The following is a 22,089-nucleotide window of genomic DNA, read 5'->3' on the forward strand; positions in this document are numbered from 1 at the left end:
TTCTTTGCCGCACAGTTTAAGTTATTTGGAATATTTGTTCTTGCAAAGTTGAACCAGATTTAAATAATTCCAAGTTTTTTTCCCCCTCAAGTCATTTAAAAAGCTGTCTTTGAAATTACAAACCAACAAATCTTTTTTTTTTAATAGTAGTATTAGGATTATGTAATTATGTATTGACCATTAAATCTAAATATCAGTTTACACTGTAATGTGAGTCAAATGTATTTGGTATACATCAAAACACATTGTTTTTGTTTAATAGCCCTGATGATAACGTTTGATCCTTCTTTGCAGCTAAACTCTAGTGTGTGAACTGAAACTTCTCCAATGCATGCACACAAAAAGAAACGTCCTACATGTTCTAGATTCTCCTTACGAGAATTCACCATTCACCATTTGTGGGAAAGCATAACTTTGCAATGAGGGCTACCCACTCTGACATAAAGCTTTAATATATATCTGTATTTGTTCTTGTATTAATTCTCATTTGAAAAAAAAAATTCAACAAATATCTCAAAAGAGGCTTTTATTTATAATACATGACATAGTCTATTAGATCTCCTTTGCCTCCCACACATGGAACCAGCCATGTATAAAATGTTCTCTGAGAGATCCAGAAAGGCAGAAAAAACAAACATTAACTCCGACTGTGCTGCGTTTCTGAAAATAGCCTTTCTAATTAGTAAGCAACAGCGAGCGCATGGATCAACACACAGCCATCATGCAAATACAATCTCACTGATTACTCATTGAAATCTAAGCCGCTTTTAATCAGGAATAAAACAAACTTCGATTTGATGATTATAATAACCAATTTACTGATAGTTGCAATAAGCAATCTAGCTTGATGGGTTGATGATAAATACTATTCCAACAAAGGCAACCAAGTTGTTAACTTCATGTTCAATCCATCAACTTTTGGCTCCGAGAAAGCCAGACTCCCTCTGCCAATTCCTTAGTTCTCTCTGACAGCTTCCACTCAGCCCTGTAGCGCAAATCTTCCCTCAAGTCGCCCGAGTCTACGAGCTCGATCCTTAAAAACATTTCTTTTTCCAGGATCATTGAAGCCAACACGGAGTCTGTGGCTTGTTTGGCTCTTGGCAATCTGGGGGAGGAACGAGAAATCCCAAGAAAACGAGCTGGACCACTTTTAACACCTCTAGTTTTCACTTCCTTTTCCTCGGGTTTCGCCGAAGTCACATCTCTGTCATCTGATGTGGACGTGTTTGAAGAGCTCTCATTGGTCGAATCAGAGCTAACGGTCGACTGTGTGTCCTCGGATTGGTCGAGGTCCGCTTGGTAAGCTAATTTCCTGCTCGTCTGTCTGTTGATTGACAGACAGGGGGGCCATCGTAGGGAGAGACATCTCGTCACTGCCAGCCATAACTCCTGAGGCCTGAACAAGCCCGACCTTGGAGGTTGAATCGTGTCACAGGAAGTGTCCTGTTTTTCCAATAAAACGCACTTGGCTGCCAATTCTGCTTCCACCTGCTCTGTGATGGGTACTCCGTTAGAGTTCTTCTGCGACAGCTCGTCGTCACTGTCCTCATCCTTTGGCTGTAGCTGATTATCTTCTTCAAGGCTGAAAGAGCTGCTGAACCTCTGGCTCCTCTTCATCACACCCTCTGCCTCCACGTCTGAATCCGACGATGAATCCTCATCCAGTGAACTTCCACATGGCGATGACGGACTTGAGGAATCCTTCGACTGTTGTTGTTGATTCTCGTCGGACTCAGAGGAGCTGCTCGCCCTGTGGCCTTTCCTCATATTGGGCACACGAGTCCCTCTTTTTTTTTCGCTTAATCCGTCAACTGCTTGACGCTGCCCTTCTTTAAGCTCACAAGAAGCAGAATGACAGGAATGAAAAGGAAAGTAATCAAGAATACCACAACAAAAACAACAACAGCCGCAGCAGCTCTGCTAGCATGGCACTTGCTGACATAATATCTGCTTCAAGAGGCACAGCTTTGGCTATGGAGATGGGGCAGTGATGACGCTGTGATGTCATGTGCCCACATGCAAACACATAGACAGACAGACACACACACACACACACACACACACACACACACACACACACACACACACACACACACACACACACACACACACACACACACACACACACACACACACACACACACACACACACACACACAAACCCCTGCGTGGCTATGTTTTCACGCTCCAGTCGAGTCAGCGGTGACTTGCCTCAAAGGGAAGTGATGTCAAACTGCATGATGTCATATCTTGCCGCGAACCAGGAGTCTGCCAATGGTCCGTGTTCGTGTCAGATGGTTAAAAAAAAAAAAAAAGATCCCCACCCCCCCAAAAAAAATGTTGACCTAGATGTGCAAAAGGAGAGTCTTAATAGATACATGTTGATTATTTTCTACTTGCTGTGTGACTGGAATTATTTTTGCTATTACTGCTGCATTGGTATTCAGTTAGAAAAATTATAAATAATTGAGTTGCTTTGTGTATTAAAGTAAAATGGCTTGAGTGTAAAAGTACTAATACCTACATTGGCATGAACCAAATTAGAGCTTCTAAAATCAGCACTGTTTCTTTAAATGTACTATTTTATATAAAAAGTGATATAAATAGCTAATTTAACATATATATTGCAAATATTTATTATTAATTATGTAAAATATTGAATGTCAAGTGAATCACAGATAACTCCCAGCCGCTGTGCACCTGCAGTTGCTCTGTGTGTACAGTCAAGGTACATGTTTGTATGTGTGTGACTGTACGCACACACTCACGCTCACTCAGTGACTACCTTTAGTCCTGCATCATCGACAATGGCCGTTAGGTCGCTTCACTGCCTTCAATGCTTTCCCATTTATGGTTAAGAGAGGCTGCTCAGACTGCACGTCTCTGTGCTCGTTCACTCCTCATCTCCTTACATCACCGCAGGGCAAAGGGACACATGCTGCTATCCACTCCAGACTGAGTGACCATTTAACACACAGAAAGATACACACGTGTTACAGCTCATGGCATCTATTGACCACTTTTGAATTTAATTCAGTTGGAGAGAAAGTCACAGCTATAATCCAAAATCAGCTGAAGATTTAACAATACCTCCCTATAAAGTTGCATTTCACACACAGATACTAAATACAAATTACGATGCATGTTTGACATTAAACATGTCAAACAAATTGATTTCATCATTATCATTTCACACCCATATTAATTAAGCCTTTTGTTTAGCCCTACCTTTTATAATTTAACACACATTACTCACTGTAAATTACTAAGTGCATCACTCAGTTTGTATAGCTCTTATCAGCATTTTTTGTATCTTTACCAGTTGATATAAAACATCCTCATAAAGAGACAGAAACATACACAAAACATCCTCACAGTGTTAATCTCTAATCCAATCTTCCACTCACTTTTAGTGAAGTCTCAGTATAGCCTACATTTTTTTAATGGTTAAGTGATCATCTTTAAGGGGCTCCTTTTGTGTCCTGCTGTATCTCTGAGTCACTGATGCTATGTCAGGAATGCAGGGGTAGGAGAGTCCAAAAATATGGAGGCACACTGTACTCTGAAATGTCCCCTGGCAGACAAACATGGGGCTTGGCCGCACACCATGCCTTCCTAAATGCAAGTATTAGCACGTGGCTGGAGTTCTCTGCAGTCTTGTCTGGCCTAGCTGGCCTCTTACTGCAGGAGCTACAAAGAATAATGCTCTGTCAAAAAAAAAAAAAAAAAATAATTAATTAGCCAGAAATGTCATTGTTACATAGTTTTCAAGTCTGTGAAGTGGTGGCTATAACCAATGACCACCAACTGAGCAACCAAGCAGAATTCAAGGTCAGGGTAAAGTTAAAGCTTCTTCAAATGTGTCTGTGTGTAAGAAAACACATCAAAGTAATCTCCTTGTGATTTGATTACACCTCATATCAAACTGAACACAGTTATATAATCTAGTTCCTTAACTGGATAAGGAGGCTATAGTTCAAAATGGTAGACTGGAATTGGCCTGGGTCACTCCGGGTGTAACGCAAGTAAGAGAAGAGACATATAAGATAATATATGATAAGATAACATAACATAATCCTTTATTTATCCCACAATGGGGAAATTTACATTGTTACAGCAGCAAAGAGCAAAGATTGCAAAAAAAGTGAGCACAGCACAATTTAAACTTAAAAAAAAGAAAAATAAAGAATGTACAAAAAATAGATACAAAAAAATAGATTTAAAAATTTAAAAATACATCAGCTATTTGATAAAAGTGTATGTGGTAAAAAAGGAAGTGAGTTTCTAACACAACAGGACTGCCATCATGAAAATTTCATGAGAGCTTGAGACTGTAGATGAAAGCAAGTGACGCAGATTCCCGTTATTAAAGCTATTTCTGGACATTCCCATTCATTATTGACAAAAAAAAACCGAGGGGGGAAGAACCGTATATAAGCCATTAAACTCACCCCGAAGTCTGCTGAAGCTCGCTGAAATGTCTAAATCATTAGGAGCAGGTGAGTTGAAAAGCTACTTCAAGTCCCTGCAACAGGCTAGCCAGACGAGGGCGCAGTGTAGCCCCCTCACACTTCCAGGCACGGGAGCTCAGAACAGCTCGTCAACGTAACACGACTTCCTATTTGTCAGAGCCTTTTCAGCGCTTATGTCAAGTCGTCCGTCATTGGACAGCTGCAAAGTAGGCGGTGCCGTGTATGGCATTTCATTGATATAGACTACAGCTGGTGGCTTCAGATCCGCCACACGGAGAGGAAAGGCTGAGAAAGTGACGAGGGCTTGATGTAGGGTTTTTTAAAAAGAAGGCTCGAGGAGTGTTTTATTATTTTTTAATGAGTGGCACACCAAAGATTTAAACACAGACACAGCCAAAATGCTCTGCCACGTTACTCGTCCGGATTCGGTGGTTATGGAAGTGGAAGTTGATGCGAAGGCGAATGGTGAAGACTGTCTGAATAAGGTAGGCTGTTTATTTTTTATTTTTTTTAAATAATGTTTTATTTTTAAATACAAAGTGTATATGAGACGGGATAGATGCCCTAAAGTTGTCATGCAAACTTTAAAATTGTGTTTTTACGGAACTTCATGTTGATGGAGCCGTCGCTTCGGCATGACTCATATCCTTGTAAATAACATCAGGGTTTGAACACACTTTCTGCACGATATAGGAATACTTTAATACGCGTGTTTTCGATGATTGTGGGGGGAAAAAATCTTCAAAAACTTAGCAAAACACCATGTGGACAAATCTGCTTCATTGTTGCACATATAGGGGATGGCGGAAACAAAATGTTCTGTTGCGAGTTACATCCCCCCAAAAAATTCCACAACAAAATGATTTCATGGTATTAACATGTGACTTGGTGCAGAAAAAGTACCATGGTGTTAAAACTGCCACGGCGTTTTCTTTTACCTGCATGGCAAACTAGTCAGAAGCAGATGGCTTGGTCAAGGTTACTAGAGTTCATTCTTCAGCAGCCACTCGGAGCTCCAACTCAAACTGAAACTTCAGTCTCAACTTCAGTCGTTTAAGATTTTCCTCACACAGTGGACATGAGCAGAGTATCACGCGAACTTCTTCTTTCATCAGAAGCCCCTAGTTGTTTTTTTCCCCTCTTCTCTTAGTAAATGAAAAGCTATTTCATATGCATGGCACATCCCCAACTTGCCGTGGGTTTGAATGAGATTTATCCCCAGCCTCCGGGCTCCCTGCAGACCTCCACCAGGCAGTTATGTAATAACCTCATGGCTACCGCCGCTCAGGGGGCGTGGGATTGAGGGGTTTGATGAGCCCCCCTCTTACCCCGGGAGAGCCTCCCAAGTTCACTTCCTCCCTATCGTGAGTCCTCAGCATATTGATGGGCTTTATCTATGTGAGAGTAACACTGGGGGATTGTAGCCTAGTAGAAATCCTATTGAACAAAGCACTTTTGTTTTTTTAAGCCACGTGCAAATCTTGTGCAAAATCATCACCGATTCCTTTTGGGTAACTTGAGAGTCCAAATGGGTTGTCTTCCCTAAAGACATTTGTCAAACCCCTCAACTTAATTTGTTTTGCTGCTTTGAGAATGAGCTTCTAAGACATCCCCCTGCCACCATTTAATTGGTTTGAGGATCCTATTTGAATTTCTCTGTGCCATAATCCACTATTGTGTCTTTCATCTCTGACCAGGTTTGCAGAAAGTTGGGCATAATAGAAGTGGACTACTTTGGGCTGCAGTTCACTGGCAGCAAAGGCGAGAACCTGTGGCTGAATCTGAGGAACCGCATATGCCAGCAGATGGATAACTTGACGCCGTGTCGACTGAGGCTGCGGGTCAAGTTCTTTGTGGAGCCCCATCTGATTCTGCAGGAACAGACGAGGTATGCTTACCAGCTCACATGCTGCAGAAATATGGTGGGCAAATCTGGCACATGATCGCATTAGTTCATGGGCAAATAAGCATAGTATTTAAGCACTTTATTTTTGTGTTAATCTCCACTAAATACCAGCAAACCAGCTTGTCAACTTGCACAAGTGTTGATTTAATGATTCAAATATTTTACATTCATATACAATGAGGAAGACACATTGGGTCAAAACAAACCGTCGATACTGAATTCCCCTAGCGTAGTCTGAACACTTGTTTCCTATACAGTGTAGTGTCCTGTAGTAACCTCTTCCCCCAGCTCTTCCGGGGGTTATTATAGGTCGTTTTAGATCCTCCAGCTCCAGGCAGGAAATGTGATCCAGCAGCTCTGGGAGCTGTGTGCTGCTCTGTGCTCTGTCTGCCCCCCAGGGACCCTCTGTGTGGCAGCCAGGACCTCTGTCACTGCCCCCATTCAACTAAGAATAACTTTTGTTGTGCTTTTTTTTTTTTGTTTGTTTCAATTGTTTGTGTTCATTTTTGGTCGAAACAAAAGCGCAGCCCTCTGTTTGACATTTTTGCAGATGCTGTTGGGGAAACTATGGGACTGGCCGTACGGTGTTTACCGTTTTGATATATGTTACCATTGATAGAGTAACTGTTGCAGCTGGTATCCATGGAGAGATACAAAACTAAAATTGAAAGCATGCAGAATTTTCATGCAGCCTTTTGTCAAAACCAAATCACCAGAAATAATCTTGGCAAATAAGTTAGAGTTACAGCTTCCCTATTTCTCTTCCATCTGCCAGATTAGTTGAAACAAAACCCATCAGTACCGAACAAAGAAACATGCCTTGACAAGTCTCCATCCTGACTCGGTGTTCCCCCAGCCCCCGCTTTTGTTTGAAGCTATAAATAACAGCCGTCTGAAGCTGTCCAAAAAAAAAAAAAACTGCATCTCCCGTGGATGTTATATTTGCCTCGGGCGATGCTGCAAGTGTTTGATACTGCAGGCATGTTACGGGGGAGGGGGGCACACTGGAGGGGGAGCAAATTTGTTTGGTGTCTTTTTAAGCTCCGCCACGCTGCCCTCTCTCACACACACACACACACACACACACACACACACACACACACACACACACACACACACACACACACACACACACACACACACACACACACACACACACAGTGTGCCACGAGAAGTGTTCATTAAACTGACATGTATCTGCATTGGCCGGTAATTTGTCTGGCAGTCCATTTGGCACTCGGTGTCTGCCCAGTTCACCCACTGCCCCCTCCCCCTCTGCTGTTTCTCACCCCCTCCTCTGTCTCTCATCAAATATAAAGAGTTCAGTTTTTCTCTCCTGCCATATTGTCATTGCTGTCTGAAAAAAAACCATCAGTGATCCCACTTCCTCTCATGTCTGTCTCACCCCCCCCCCCCCCCCCCCCCCCCCGGACTCTACTCTGGCCCGTATTTGGCAATCTTTTGAAGAGGGGAAAAAGTGAAAGGCTTGTGGGGGCAGAGAGTGTGAGGGTGGAGGACACTTGGCAGCCTGTGCCCTGACCTCTACTAGATTAGCGGGGGGTTATCAACAGATGGCTGGGTGGGGGTGGGGGTCACAGGGTGACTGGAAAAGGTGAGATAAAGATGTGAGGGTATGTGGGGTTGCCTCTAATATATAAATAAATACATGGCGTGGTACAAATCAACATGCTGTCTAGTTGTGTGTTTTGATTTTGGCGTAAGCTGCATACCATCCATCTGTCTTTATTTAAATGGTAGGGGTGCAAACATGGGCAACAGTTACAGATGAAAGCAGAATAAATGGTACACAGCGGAGGTATTATTCTGTGCAACACAGCCCTGAAACTGAATTTACAAGGTTCATAAAGTTTTGTGAAATTGGCCAAGGTTTGTGGTAGAGCGTGTTTTTCATTTGTAAACTATGAATTACAATTTCTAGCCCTTAATTAAATTTACAGTGTAAATAAATTTGTTCCATTGCTGTCCCCTTTGACCTACTTAGGATAAATCAGCCTCCACACAACTCATTCTGACTGAAGACACGCACCTCTTCATGGAAACCACAGAAAATTCTCCTCTATCGCACATTTCCTTTTGGCACATGCTCCTCTGCAAAGAGCAGCTGTATGCTCACGTTGGGCTTGAGAGTGTGGACAAAGCTAAAGAGTCTGTACAGTAGCCCAACTCTGAGCCGCGCTGAGGGGGTGGGCCCCTTTTCCCCCACGCCCGTTTTATAGGCCTTTATTACATAACCTGCCTGAACTGAGCGCGCACAGAGCCGCTTATATAAGCACAGTGTACTCTGCTGCCACGTAAAGCCCTGCACACACATCAGTGTGTGAGCACATTCACATGCAGCCCACTACTTTGTGTTAATTACATTCTTCTTTAGTTTGGCCCCTCTACTACTGGAGGATGTGATGTCCAGGCTAAAGCTTTGGGTACTGTCTGATCATAAAAACGGTTATGAGGACTAATATCCATCACAAACACTTTCGATTAGACTTTAGACTTTATTGTCCCCAAGGGGAAATTCTTTTCCACAGCACCGTACTGTCCAAACAGACAAGTCCCACCAAAGAACATTCATACACAGAAAAACAGAGTATAACACAACTAACAGACTTCTTCGCTTGATGCTGATATGCTTCCCTCCACATATATACTGTGTGTGTGTGTGTGTGTGTGTGTGTGTGTGTATATATATATATATATATATATATATATATATTTCTGACAGAATTCTGTCAGCCGTGTCCTCTGTTTGAAGCTCTTTTTCTCTAATCTCATTGCTTTTAGAATCTCCTTCATCCATATAGTATTTCCAAGCGTTCTGTGTCAGTAATGCACTTTCTTTTTAGCGAAGCCTAATCCTTCTATTTTGGGCTTCTGAAGGCGCCACATTGAACAAAGACTGAATCAAGGCAATTCAAATCTCTCCAATGGTTCGGTTTGTTTTGCACTGAAACTTTCTTAAAACTGTCTTTGACAAATGATTCTTATTCCATTTTATGGACCCAAACAGTTTTCAGAATGTAGGTTTTTTTATAAAAAACATCTCATTTGTATTTCCGTGACATATCGGCTCATGTCATGTAACTGCCATCCATTAGGAAGTAACACTTTGTGTTGGTGAAGGAACACCGACCGAAGGGCCTCAACAACAGCCCCGTGTTATCTGCATCATTAACCAGCACTTGCTGGGGGGGGGGGGTAGTTTCTGGTTTTAAATACGTGAATGTTTCCCCTTCATTAGACCTCGTATTTAACATTCTGATCAGGCAAACAGTAGATACTGTGGAGGGGCACAGCTATTAGTACAGGCTTTATCTGAGGTCCTGGTTGTTAACCTGTCAACCCCTTTGGGAGTTAGCTTATCTTTAACTGAAATTCAAACAAGGTGCAACATGAGTATTAACCAAGGAATCATATTTTCTTACTTATATTTCATTAAAATGGCAGTTTTCCACTAATAAAGACCTCCTCACTAACAAATTCACATGTGAAAATGTAAGGGCTTGACCTTTGTCATCAAAGTAACTAAGAATAGCAAACACTATGAGAATATGTGTGTTTGTCTTTTAGCTTTCCTTTTAGTCTCGAAGTCAAACATTTCCTAAAGCGTCTCCTCATTCCCAATCTGTTGAAAAAGTCATTGCTCTCACAGGACGGGAATCTTTCTCTCCTTATATAATCAGTCAGTTCAAAGACACGCTGGTCAAAAAGGACCAGAGACTCCATAGAAGTCAATGCATTGCCGGTCTGTGAGTTAGCCTTGCATCACAATATCAATCTGTCTGGCTGTTCCCTTGCCCCTCTCCCCTAGTGTATCGTGGGACAAGTTCCAACTGTACGCAGTGTTCACAGAATTGGTCAGCTGAGAAAATAATTCATAAAAAAAGACTTTGTATTGATGTACCAACAACACTACAGTTTATTTTCTCCATAAATCAGGTGTGGTACAAGTTCCAATCCAAGAATACTCATAAAGAAGCATAAAATCTCTCCTGCACACCCTATTCGACCCAATGTTCTGCAACTTGAGTTAATTTATTCACGTCACAGAGAATTTATCACTTAAAGCTCCCAGACTGCAGAGAGGATCAAGCCAAAGATCACACATAAAGCTTGTTTGAAGCTTTTCTCAGCATGCTCTGATGGTAATTACTCACTTTTTCTCTCCCTGCAAGTTTCCTGTGCCTGTTGTGCACTCGAGTAACCCAGCCCTGATTTTGAAGTCATAACATTAGCCTTTGTCCAGGAATGACAAAATTATTATATTTGTTCAGCGTCCTAACTCAGGAGGATCAGTGCAGCCCTTTTAATTACAGTTTCACCCCACAGTACAGAGCAGCAGGCGTTCAGCATACAAACAGCATCTTTGTTTTATTGCTGTTTAGATCTGAGCTCAGAGCCTAAGATGTATCATGTGTTTATAGTCAAGGCTTGAAATTATTGTTTGTATTGCAACAAGTGTTTCTGACTTTCCATTGTGCCCACGCCTTGAAGATGTTCAGCAGAGTTTACTAAAGTTCATTGACACATAGTAACCTCGGCGAGCACACAGCTACTGGCAGTGTGATATTTGACTAGCTTACAAACCACATTGTTGAAAGGCATAGTGATGAGGACTGAAACTCAGCGTGTGATTGGCCGGACAGGGTTGCAGTCTCCAGGCAGAGGTGTTAGGTTTCAGATTGAGGGGACGTTTTGTTCTTCTGTGCGGCAGAGCTGCCCACAGAAGGAATAGACACTGGGTTAGGGCAGAAAAGATGTGTAAAAGAGGAGATGGGTGGAGTAGACTTGAGTTTATTAGACTTTATGATGAGTGACTACTTGGATGAAATGTTTCCTTGTGCCTTCTTCCCTCTAGCATCAGAGTAAATACAAAGACATGTGAAGATTTGTCAAATTGTCTCCTAAAATGTATATCCGTTTTTCATTTTGTGATATACTGAGCAAAAGAATTAACTGAAAAAAATCAAATTATCTCACCCTGGTCCCCCAAGTTCAGCTCTTTTGCGACTGACCTATTTTTCTATTATTTTTTTTCTCTCAGAGTTCAGGCTCGCTTTAATTGAATTATTCCAGCAAGGCAATCGGGTCAGCATTACAGCAGCACCCACATACACAAACTCCCCCTGCCCACTGCTTTGGAGAGCTTTTATTTCCCTTGTAATGTTGGCATTCACAGGGCTACCAGGACTGTGAATAAACAAGCCTCTTAAGACTATGATTGTTGGTTATCTAGGAAGGCCACAACAATGATGGAGCTGAATGCAGCATAACACAGTGGAAGTAGGCCAGGAGACTTTGGTCTCGACTCAGACTTCCTGGCATTCAGTCTGCGTCTTGCATATTAGTCAGGGGTCAGACTAAACAACAAGCCAACACTAAAGAGGCTGCCGCGTTTTGAAGTACACTTCTAGAATGACTCTGTGATGATGCGTGCACAGTTTGTCTGATTAGTAACGTGTGTGTGAGTCCTCGACGAGGTGAAAAGGGCGGCTGAAGCATCCTACAGAGATGTCTAGGCTGCAGAGAAACGGCTTCTGAAGAGGGAGAGTCTGATGCAGTGTGGCATCATCGCGTCCAAGCAATGGACAGATTTAAGTGTTCTCTGGTCTAACCGTGTGAGAGTGACTTGGCCTGACGGAGAGGACAGTCAGGAGTCATACCGTCTGAATAGACCATCATCTGCTTGAATGCCTGTTTGGTTGAGCATGGCCTTCAGTTATCGGTTCTGCTGTCTCTTGTCTTGTCACCTTGGTTACCATGTCAACCTGATGGGTTTCGTTTAAAAAAACAGCTTTTTAAAAAAGTGAATCTTGTATTTTTTTAGCCTACTCAGGAAACATTTCTAAAAGGTAGTGAAACATGACATTTCTCGATTTAGTTCCACCAGCCTGGCACTTCATGCAGGGAGAGGATTGAATGGATTTTTGGACTGTTTCTCTCCCTGTGCCTTAATACCATGAGAGTTGCTGACTCAGCAAAAGAGACAACTGATCCCGGGACAGCTGTCTGGGAAGCTATATTCTTAATATAGAGGGAAATGAAGTACACATAGAGATGTGTTTAAAGCCCTTGATATGAAGAGAACAAAAACAGAAGCAAAACAGTATTTCGTCATCGGTTTCAAAACCGCTTCACATGTTTTCTTAGTAAATAGTGAGTTCCCCATGTTGTGCGAGGGCCGTGTTAAGAGCAGATCCAGTAGCAACATCAGGGGGCCTCAGTGGGAGAAATTATTACCATCTTCTTGTCGAGCAGCTGTTTGTTGATATTTAGTCATGTTTTCATGGTGTGGGTTTTTTTTTGTTTTTTTTTCTCAGTGCATATCTGATGTGTCTCACGCTGCCTCGGGGAAGTCGAGCAGGAACACAACTCTCTGTGAACTGTAGTTACCTCTGTTGTGAGTTGCACCGTTAACCTCTTCTACCGTGCAGCTTTTTATTTTTTAATAATATCTGTTGTCTACTGAACGATCAAAAGGATTTTTTTTGGCCTGAGCTCAGCAAAGCACACGCATCTGTTTACACTCGTGGCTGCTTCACAACAGCAGGAAAGCAGGTGTCAGAAGTCTTGCTCAGCAGCATGCTCACCAAAAGTTGCATACCGTGGGTTGCACACTGTGACAGATGGTTGGTAAAATGGGCCTTTTAACACTGCGGTTAAAACTCGGCAAGTCTGCTCATGTTAGTCACTCGTCTTGTCAGTGTCTTGGGGCTGGAACAAAGGAGCTTTTAAGATATCTGATGCCTTGCTCATCATTAGCCGATATTAACCTCTTGCCAATCCTCTACCTGGACTCTAGTAACCTCCGCGGCTTTGCCCTATCATAACCCCTTTGTCGGCAACCTGTAGTAACCTCCCAGTCAAATCAGCCCTATTGTTTGCGTCAGGCAGGTAGCTAAACTAGCAGTGCTCCATCACATGACGCCTGCTGGGCTCGACACAATAGGGCGCACTGTTGGTGTGTGTGTGTTCATTGGAGGGAATGGGATGTTTAACACCATATCAAAGCGCTGTTTGTTATGCCTGAGGCTAGTCAGCTACGGGGGCTTCGTTGTTATGGTCAGTGCTTTATCGGGGCCGGTGTAGACTGGCTCTGTTTGTGTGCCTCACGGCTGCTGCTTCTTGCTTCTGTTGTTGTTGCTCCTTTGGGAGCTCGCTGAATCAGACTGGAAGAGGTGTGTCCATTTGTTGCATATCCAACAAGGCACAATACACAAAAGTTTATTCTACCAGCAGTGATGCCCTGCTAGATCAGGATTACTAAACATGTTTACTTACAGGTTTTACAACACCTGCACTTAACACTTACAACACATGCAGCTCCTCCTGCAAATATCCAGAGTTTTCTGTGAGTGTAAAAGCCCACATGGACTCATCCCAGTGTCGTCTTTAGTTCCAGTGAGGCACTGCTTCAATTTTTTCCACAAAACAATGGATTTAAATTAACTCTATGGAGTCAGAATTATCTTCTTTTTTTTTTTATTTGACTCAAAGTAGCCCTTTAAACCCTGTAAATATCCTTTTAAATCCCTTTAATTCCTAGTGTGACCTAATTTGCACAAATTAAAAAATGTCTCACTTTGCATCATGCTTCAAAGAGTAACTGTGACCTCAGGGAGTTTTTTTTTTCTTTCTCAAAAAATAACAAGCAGTTCTAGGGGATGTTGGCTTTTAAGTGCCACATAAAAAAAATAAAAATCTGCTATTTTTCCTTTAACTTTAAATTGTTTTGCGAGTTGAACTTTTGACGCAGGATGTTGAGTTAACTTGTTTTTTTAATTCTCTTAGACCTATTAATGATGACTCCACTAACAGGATCCCGTCTAGTCAACAACCAAAAAGCCGTCCGACTGGTTTGTTTCAAAAGCAGGTGACTGTAAGGCTGGTTGGTGCCTGTCCAATCTTCTTAGGGTTACTGTGCCAGAGGTCGACCAAAGGAGGGATCTGCTGCTCAGGTTACTTAAGTTCATGATGTCAGGGTGTTTCTCCTCTCCACATTGTGTCTCCTGCTGCGTGTAGCAAGAATTCCTCACATCTTGTGGTCAAAACAATGGAAAGGACCTGCCGTAGCTTATTTATTTGAAAAATTGAGCCGTTTTTCTTCTCCTGACAAGTACTCGATGTACTCGTATAATAGTTCAGACCAAACAATCACAATTGTTCATGACCACCATAAATCTTTTGAACCATTTTCTCAACTTTCACTGGATAAAGCTAACTCAATTTCAGCAACAATCCCTATTTATACCAGGGGAAAAAACATTTGTGGACTTGACTTTAAATGGACATCATGCATGATCTTGAGGTTATTTAACAACATATTTGACAATGAGCCACAGATTTAAGAGATGCAAACCGGATGTTTTTCTCCACAAAGTCAGCAGGCACTGTCAAAGTCCAAGCATCTGCAAGAAAGAGAAAAAAATCCCACTCAGTCTTGCAGGGTCCCTCTGACTACTTTGCTTCCACTTTTAGAGCCTGTACTAAATTGCCTTTATAAGGAAGCTCCGCTAGTGTGCTTTGAGGAAGAGGTTGAAAAAGGGGAAAGTGAAGCAGAAAGGGTATTGAACTCTGTCACAGTTGCTTTTGCCACTTCTGCACCCACACAAACACCAGCTGTCTGTGGTGAAACTCTATCCCTGTAACGACCTCCTGCTCTGGCCTGTGTGTGCTGCAGACGTGCTGACTCCTGATGGTTACACACGATGACAGTCCGATGAACTATGAAAGCAGCCACTGTTTGAAAAATTGGCTCCTCTATGGCGGAGCTGATCATATTACCTGTTCCTGCATAAATGTATTGTGTTTAAGAGTTTGCAAGTTGGCACTGATGTGATGACTTCTGCACTATTTGATATTCAGTATGATACTACTGTGATATTTCACATTCTGCTGCTGAGAATATACTGCAGTTGTTGTTGTTGTGTTGCATTTATTCATCTGAACCCCTTGCTAAAGTTTCTGCCTGCCACATCATGTTTTGACCACTGCTCTCTTCTCTCCTTGTCCACCAGACACGTCTTCTTCATGCACGTGAAGGAAGACCTCCACAATGGTCACCTGCGCATGGGCTCCGAACAAGCAGAAGAACTGAGTGCGCTGCTGGCACAGGCCGAGTTCGGCGACTACAACCAAAACACAGCACAGTACTGGTACTCTGAACTGTGCGGAGAGGAGCCCAGCTCGTCCACCACGGACAGGTACGACGCTCTGACCTCAGAGTGACCAGGACAACTTTTTACAACATCTAGCTAGCCAATCATTTACTGCGTCCGTATGTGTCCGATCTCTAGAATCCCTGCCCTCAGCTGCCTCTGAGGGAGTTAAGAGTCCATACAGACTCCATAGAAAGTAAACAAAGGCTCATGGCATTGAGCCAAGAATAGATTAAAGTGGTGGATTGTGTTTGAGAAATGATAGGAAAAGAAACCACAATAAATCAAAATGCTAAGTAAAGTTAAATATGCTCCTCGAGTGCTACACTGAGATGAAGCGTTTGTTTCTTTTTGTCTTGCAGCATTTATTTAAAATGCACTGCCTTGCTTTATCTCAGATTTGCGGAGGTGAAAGACACCAGATAAGAGTTCATCACACGTTTTGTTAGCTTAGATACACACACACACACACACACACACACACACACACACACACACACACACACACACACACACACACACACACACACACACACACACACCACATACTCACTGTTCAGCCAAAAAGGGGCAGCTGACAGGAGAGATCACGTAGCATGTTTGCACTGACAGAACCTCCATCTTCACTGTTTTCTCTGTAAATAACACGAGGGTGACAAAAGTTTCATAGTTGCAGTATTTTGAGTTTGTGAAGATGGATTCTATAGAAGTGTGTAAACATTAGATCGCACTTTTCAAACTGCTACTGTCTGGAATTTATCCGAGACTTACTGCAGTGTAGTAAACAGGCCTTGTAGAGCATCCTAGAACCATTTGTCGTGCACATCTGCTTCTCCGATGCCTTAATTATACATTATCAAGCCACATCTGCTAAACCAGCTTCATTAAATTATGTAAATACATGCTATAGAGCTAGCTCTGTTCACCTACACTCAACCCCAGCCAGTTTGTAATGATGCCGCTGCATGAATGTTCCATGCACTTTATTAATTGACCTCCTAATTGTTGATTAATGTGGTGTGCACTGTGCAGGCTTTGTTTGTATGCCATGAGCAGGGAGGGGATGATTATAGGTGGTAAGCCGCTGAATAAACTTTATAAAGACAATAAAAAAAGTGGGTCAGTGAAAAAACACCCTGAGCACAACACTGTTTTTAATTTTGACAGAGCTGCTGCATATGATGATGATAATAATGTCATGTGACAGAACTATTTAATTAAAGACCCTTTAGGAATCACATTTGTGCAATAACATGTCTTTGTATACAGACTATTCAAAACTGCAGCACAGAGCCTCACTGTCTAAAAGCAACAACACATTAGTCTGACTGTGCTGTCATACTGGGATCTATTTATAAACCCTTGATGGTTTAACATTAATAAAATAAACCTGAGGAGAGAACAAAAGTGAGACAACTCAACAAAACGACTGACGATGAACTGTGGACATTGCAGCAGGTACACAAACATCATGAAGCCACAGTTTGTAGAAATGAGCAGGCCTCACTGCCTAGTAGAAGCATTCAGCTCTGCTCTGCCTGACCATTGATCTAAAGTATAGTTCTCCCAAAAATAACCAGTTTAACATCAGAGCTTTCTGCCTGTGGGTGCAAATCAGCTTTGACAGTGAAAAATGCACCAGAAGTGCATTTATCCTGCTATAGGTTTATTCACCTATAGCTTCACACAGTGGGTGATCCTGCTTGTTCGATTATCTGAGGGAAATGTATTGAGTCAGAGAATGTCATTCCCAATCTCGGCTGGAGAACGAAATAATAAATAGTTTTCTTTTTCTCCCCTTTTCGTATCTCTCCCCTGCAGTATCATTTCCAGACACAAAGCTCTGGAGGGCTCAAGTCAGGGCTCTGTGGAGTACCAGGCCCTCCAATTGGTATCCTCTCTGGAGCATTACGGTGTGGAATGGCACTGGGTTCGTGACGCAAACGGCCAACGATTGGCCATTGGGGTCGGACCGGAGGGGATTGCCATCTGCAAGGAGGACTTCAGCTTAGTCAACAGGTACGCTATACCTAAACGTTGGCAAATAGCTCGATGCATTCTTGCACGAGTCATGTAACAGGACGTACAAAGTTGCAGGTTTAAAAAAAAAAAAACATGTCTGCTTTATGTGACAAATTCTTCTTTATTTGTATCTTTAGAGTAAGTTATCCAGTCATCCAGATCGCCACCCAGTCAGGGAAAACTGTGTACCTAACAGTGACCAAGGACACAAGTGACAGCGTGGTGCTTTTGTTCAAGCTGATCAGTAACCGGGCAGCCAGTGGACTGTACCGAGCCATCACAGAAACCCATGCCTTCTACAGGTGAGACAAACATGATAGCAAATTAACTTTAAGCTCTGTAGCTCAAGAATTTTGTGATTCAGTCCACACAGTGTTTGCAACAGCTGCTTCAGAACAACCTGTTCCAATGACACAGAGCTGTTAATGGTCACTGCCCTGCATTAAAGAGCACTAGATTGTCTGCCAGGGGGACAAAATATCCTAACCTAAAAAGCGCCTGGTAAACACTTGTTCTGCTCTACTTGGCATGCAAATGCTTACTGCAAACCAACACATTTGTACACATTGATTAAGTGTGCTCATTTCCCCTTTTTTTTAAACCCTTTTTTATGGTGAAAATGCAATAAAAAAGTAGGTCATATAACAAGTCCTTGACCTGAATGAGTGTAGTTTTTCCAGTTGGTAACAATTGCTATTCCTCTGTTGCAAATATGTGTGATTGTCTGTGTGTGTGTGTGTGACTGAAAATTGTAGTGAGCATGACAATTCAACGGCTGAGCCACAAAAATTGCTTAGTCAGTCACAATCATACAAAGGTACAAAAGACAGTCCTGTTCTTTTGTTTCAGGGATGGGTTTTAGCTCAGAATCTGCATATTTCTCTCTTTTTTTTTTTTTTTGCAGGCATGTCTTCATGCTGTTTGAACCAAAAAATGATTTTGGAATCTGAACAGGATAGTCCCAACACAGTTGGGTTATAAATGGATGTTGTGGGTTTTACTGGAGATGTGTTTCATGTTTTTAAATCATGTCTTGTTTTCCTCTCTAGGTGTGACACAGTTACCAATGCAGTGATGATGCAGTACAGCAGAGACTTTAAAGGCCACCTGGCTTCACTTTTCCTCAACGAGAACATCAACCTGGGCAAGAAATACGTCTTTGACATTCGACGCACGTCCAAGGAGGTGTACGACCACGCCCGCCGCGCTCTCTACAACTCCGGAGTCGTGGACCTGATGTCCCGCTCCGGCAGCGGCGACCGCTCCTCTCCCTCGCGCTCCCCCAGCAGAGACGACCAGCAGGACGAGGAGCTGGACTGTGGAAGCTGCCAGCAGAGCCGAGCCCTGCAGGAGCGTCTGCAGAAGCTCAGAGAGGCTCTGCTGTGCATGCTGTGCTGCGAGGAGGAGATAGACGCTGCGTTCTGCCCCTGTGGACATATGGTGTGCTGCCAGACCTGTGCCAATCAGCTCCAGGTGAGGCTCCTCTACTCTCATTCTGACAGTGCTCGATGCTTTTTAAAGTTATTTGAGCCGCATTGCAAGACTGAGGGCGCACTCACACTAGGCCAAATTGCCCTGTACCATGCTGAAGCAAGATTGTCCCCCCTCCCCTGCTGCCCTGCACTCACACTGAGCCAGACCCAACCAGGCCTCAGCACTGTTACCTCTTGGACATAACAAAACAGAATAGAATAGAATTATTGATCCCAAACTGGGAAATTGTGGTGTTACAGCAGCATGTTATCAGAGCAAATAAAACAATATAAGAATAGAAATGCATAGTAAATAAGCACTTAAAATATATAAGAAGAGATTTATACATTAAGGATTTAACTTAACATTCTTACTGGTTAAAAAAAATGAAATACAACATTTATTCAGGCTTGTCAACTCAATGTAAAGTCGTATTAGAACATACGCTTGGATTTACGTCATCATAAAGCCTCTTTAAGTTTACAAAGAGCTCGTTGGCTCATTTTTAATCGTTTACCTGGATTACACAAGGCTCCATCGATTGTACGTCGTGTCCACATTGCTTACCCGAACTTGTGCTTCTGTATGAGCAACAAAAAGGAAGTAAGAAAGTGTATCGTGCCTGAGCCACGGTATGGAGCACTCGCACTAGTCAAACAAACTGAACTTGGGGTCAAACATGTTTTTAGGCACGGTCAGATTGTCTAGTGTGAGAACCTCCTAAGAGTTGACAGTACTGCTGGCATTAGCTATACAGCGATGTCAACAAAACCTTACATAAAAATGAATTTGTCAACAAGGCAAGGGCTTTAAAAACCAGAGAAACTGCTGTGATTTATTTCTGGCTCGAGGCTCAAGACTCCTGAGCTATTACTTTAAAAAGCTCTTTAATTACACTACAGTTTCAACTTGTGATCCTTTTTATTGTCCTTACTCAACGTCTAAAGCTTTGCTTACACTCTGCTGACCTGATTTCCCCCTCTCCCTGTTAATCAGCTAACTGTTTCCTGTCTTTGTGGAAGCAGATGGTATGTGTGTGTGAGTTGTCTTTTGAAGGATTATAGCGGGCAGCCAAGTCTCACATCTATTAGCTCGATTGAGATACGTGGCCCGGCTAATAGACGGAAATCTAGAAGAGAAAATTGGAAGGAAAGATCCACTGTGATTGTGGAAACAGTTTTTACTTTAAACAAATAAGTTCCACTTGTTCATTCTCTTGACTTGGCTTCTCTTGCTTTTTACTGTTTCTCGTTCAGTCACATGTTTTTAATTCTTAACGCTGCTGTTGGCCGGACGACCTGAGTGATGACTTTATTGTTCTGCTGGCTTTGGCCCTTCTTGTTTTGTTTACAGTCCACCCCCACCCCCCCTTTGACTTTAATTATAAGAACAGAAACCTTCTTGGCTCATAACGCTCGTCTTTCCTTCATCCTCAGTTGTGTCCCGTGTGTCGCTCGGAGGTGGAACATGTGCAGCACATCTACCTTCCCACCTGCACCAGCCTGTTGAGCCTGACGCTGACCGACAACCACCAGCAGCACCGCAGCAGCGTTCCCACACCCATCCACAGAGAAATGGCGTCCCCCCACAGCTGCTCGTCGACAGAGTTCGAACACAAGATCTACCACACATAAAAAGCAACTCCACCAAAACTCCAGCATGAACTCCTTTTTTTTTTTTTTTGAGCCACACCAGCCCGCTTTCAAGGTCTCACAAAGAAGGAACATTTCTTGTCCGTCTGAGATACCAAACATGTAGAGACGCGACGTAATCGAAGGATGGACGCACTCAAACCACTCCCTCAGCTACTGTGTGTGTGTGTGTGTGAGTTTAATTGTTATTTCAACTCATTTTAAGTATTGTTGCCACTGGCTGAGTGTCACTGCGTCCAGATCTTGTACGTTTTAAACATCATCCCCTGCCAAAACATTGTTTTTAGATTAGGCTCGTTTTGTCTTTAAATTATTGCATCAGTTGACCTGATACAGATTACCTAGTCATATTTTTTTATTTTTTTTGTCTTTGCTCCATATCAGGTCTCCTAGCCCCAGAAACCGAACCATTTGATGGACTTGTGTGTTTTTGAATATCTAAAAACTGTACATAACGGTTGATTTATTTTTTTCATTTTTAATGCTTTCTGACATTTTAAAGCTTCTCTGTTTTTATGTGAACATAATTTTATGAAATAACAGAGTGAAAGGCTTTTTCTTTTTTATATATATATATATATATATTTAATTTCTTATTTGTTTTTCATGTTTTCCAGCCAATTAGAGTGTTTTTAGAGGTTAAGCAGCTCTGCATACGAATGAGACACAGCAGGCCACATGGTCCTGTCAGATTATCTGTGGGGTAAATCAGACTCTTTAGTGTTTTTTAGCCCAGCAGAACTATGACTGTGGATGTGAAGTGCAGTACTTCACTGACACTCCCACAACCTCGTTCACCTTGAAAACTGGTTTTGTTGTCTAACTGCCTCTTGTCCAAAACAACAAGCCTAGTTTTATAATCGCTGCACCTTTAACTTGTTTTTTTGTTTTTATCTCTATGCCAACAGAAATTCAGAGCCTAAGAACCATTATTAGGGTTATTTACAATCAGGAAATAGTCCTGTAGCTGCTTCCTCTAAAAACACCACTCATCTTTTTGAACTAGTCAGTTATTTTCTGATACTTTTATAAAAGGGTACTAGGAGATCTATCTGTGCAATAATTGCTTGCTTTTGAAAAGCTTTTTCATTTACACATTTTATTTAATTTCAAAGACTATATTTAAAAAAAAAAGAGAGAGAAACCACAACATTGTCACTTTACCAAGGAGATGTTCCACATGTGTGTAGGGGAGTTTGGCCTTAATGTAGCAGCAACACCTTGTTTATGATAAACTTTCCACAGATATTTTTTTCTGTTAAGAAAAACTGAATTTCTTTAATGCTGACTTGATTTAAGCTCAGTCACTGCAGGGGAAGGACTTTTTATTTTTCACATTGTACATGTAGGGATTTGTTTCTGTTTTCTGAAGCAAAAGCCACTATGCTCTG

The 22,089-nt window shown here is 42.3% G+C and overlaps 1 protein-coding gene and 1 long non-coding RNA gene across 2 annotated transcripts; one reads left to right on the forward strand and one right to left on the reverse strand.

Moving 5' to 3' along the window:
• Positions 1-513: 513 nt before the first annotated feature.
• On the reverse strand, positions 514-4,606 carry LOC110001942 (uncharacterized). The gene is made up of 3 exons (XR_002278814.3): positions 4,452-4,606; positions 3,408-3,707; positions 514-2,955 (listed from the first exon to the last, which is right to left on the reverse strand). It is a non-coding gene; the product is annotated as an uncharacterized lncRNA (long non-coding RNA).
• Positions 4,607-4,732: 126 nt separating this feature from the next.
• On the forward strand, positions 4,733-21,834 carry mylipa (myosin regulatory light chain interacting protein a). Its single transcript, XM_020657524.3, has 7 exons — positions 4,733-4,957; positions 6,170-6,360; positions 15,411-15,596; positions 17,373-17,570; positions 17,711-17,875; positions 18,623-19,046; positions 20,483-21,834. The coding sequence occupies exons 1-7, from the start codon at positions 4,871-4,873 to the stop codon at positions 20,678-20,680; spliced, it is 1,449 nt and encodes a 482-aa protein (XP_020513180.1). The 5' UTR covers positions 4,733-4,870; the 3' UTR covers positions 20,681-21,834.
• Positions 21,835-22,089: the final 255 nt, after the last annotated feature.

This window comes from Labrus bergylta, chromosome 19 (genome assembly GCF_963930695.1).
Source record: "Labrus bergylta chromosome 19, fLabBer1.1, whole genome shotgun sequence".
Classification (NCBI taxonomy): domain Eukaryota; kingdom Metazoa; phylum Chordata; class Actinopteri; order Labriformes; family Labridae; genus Labrus; species Labrus bergylta.

Bases quoted from the DNA above. Each gene is read 5' to 3' on its own strand.
- mylipa (XM_020657524.3), top strand. From the start codon at position 4,871: ATGCTCTGCCACGTTACTCGTCCGGATTCGGTGGTTATGGAAGTGGAA. The intron at 15,597-17,372 runs GTACGACGCTCT...TCTCCCCTGCAG, and splicing joins AGCTCGTCCACCACGGACAG to TATCATTTCCAGACACAAAG. The intron at 19,047-20,482 runs GTGAGGCTCCTC...CTTCATCCTCAG, and splicing joins CCTGTGCCAATCAGCTCCAG to TTGTGTCCCGTGTGTCGCTC.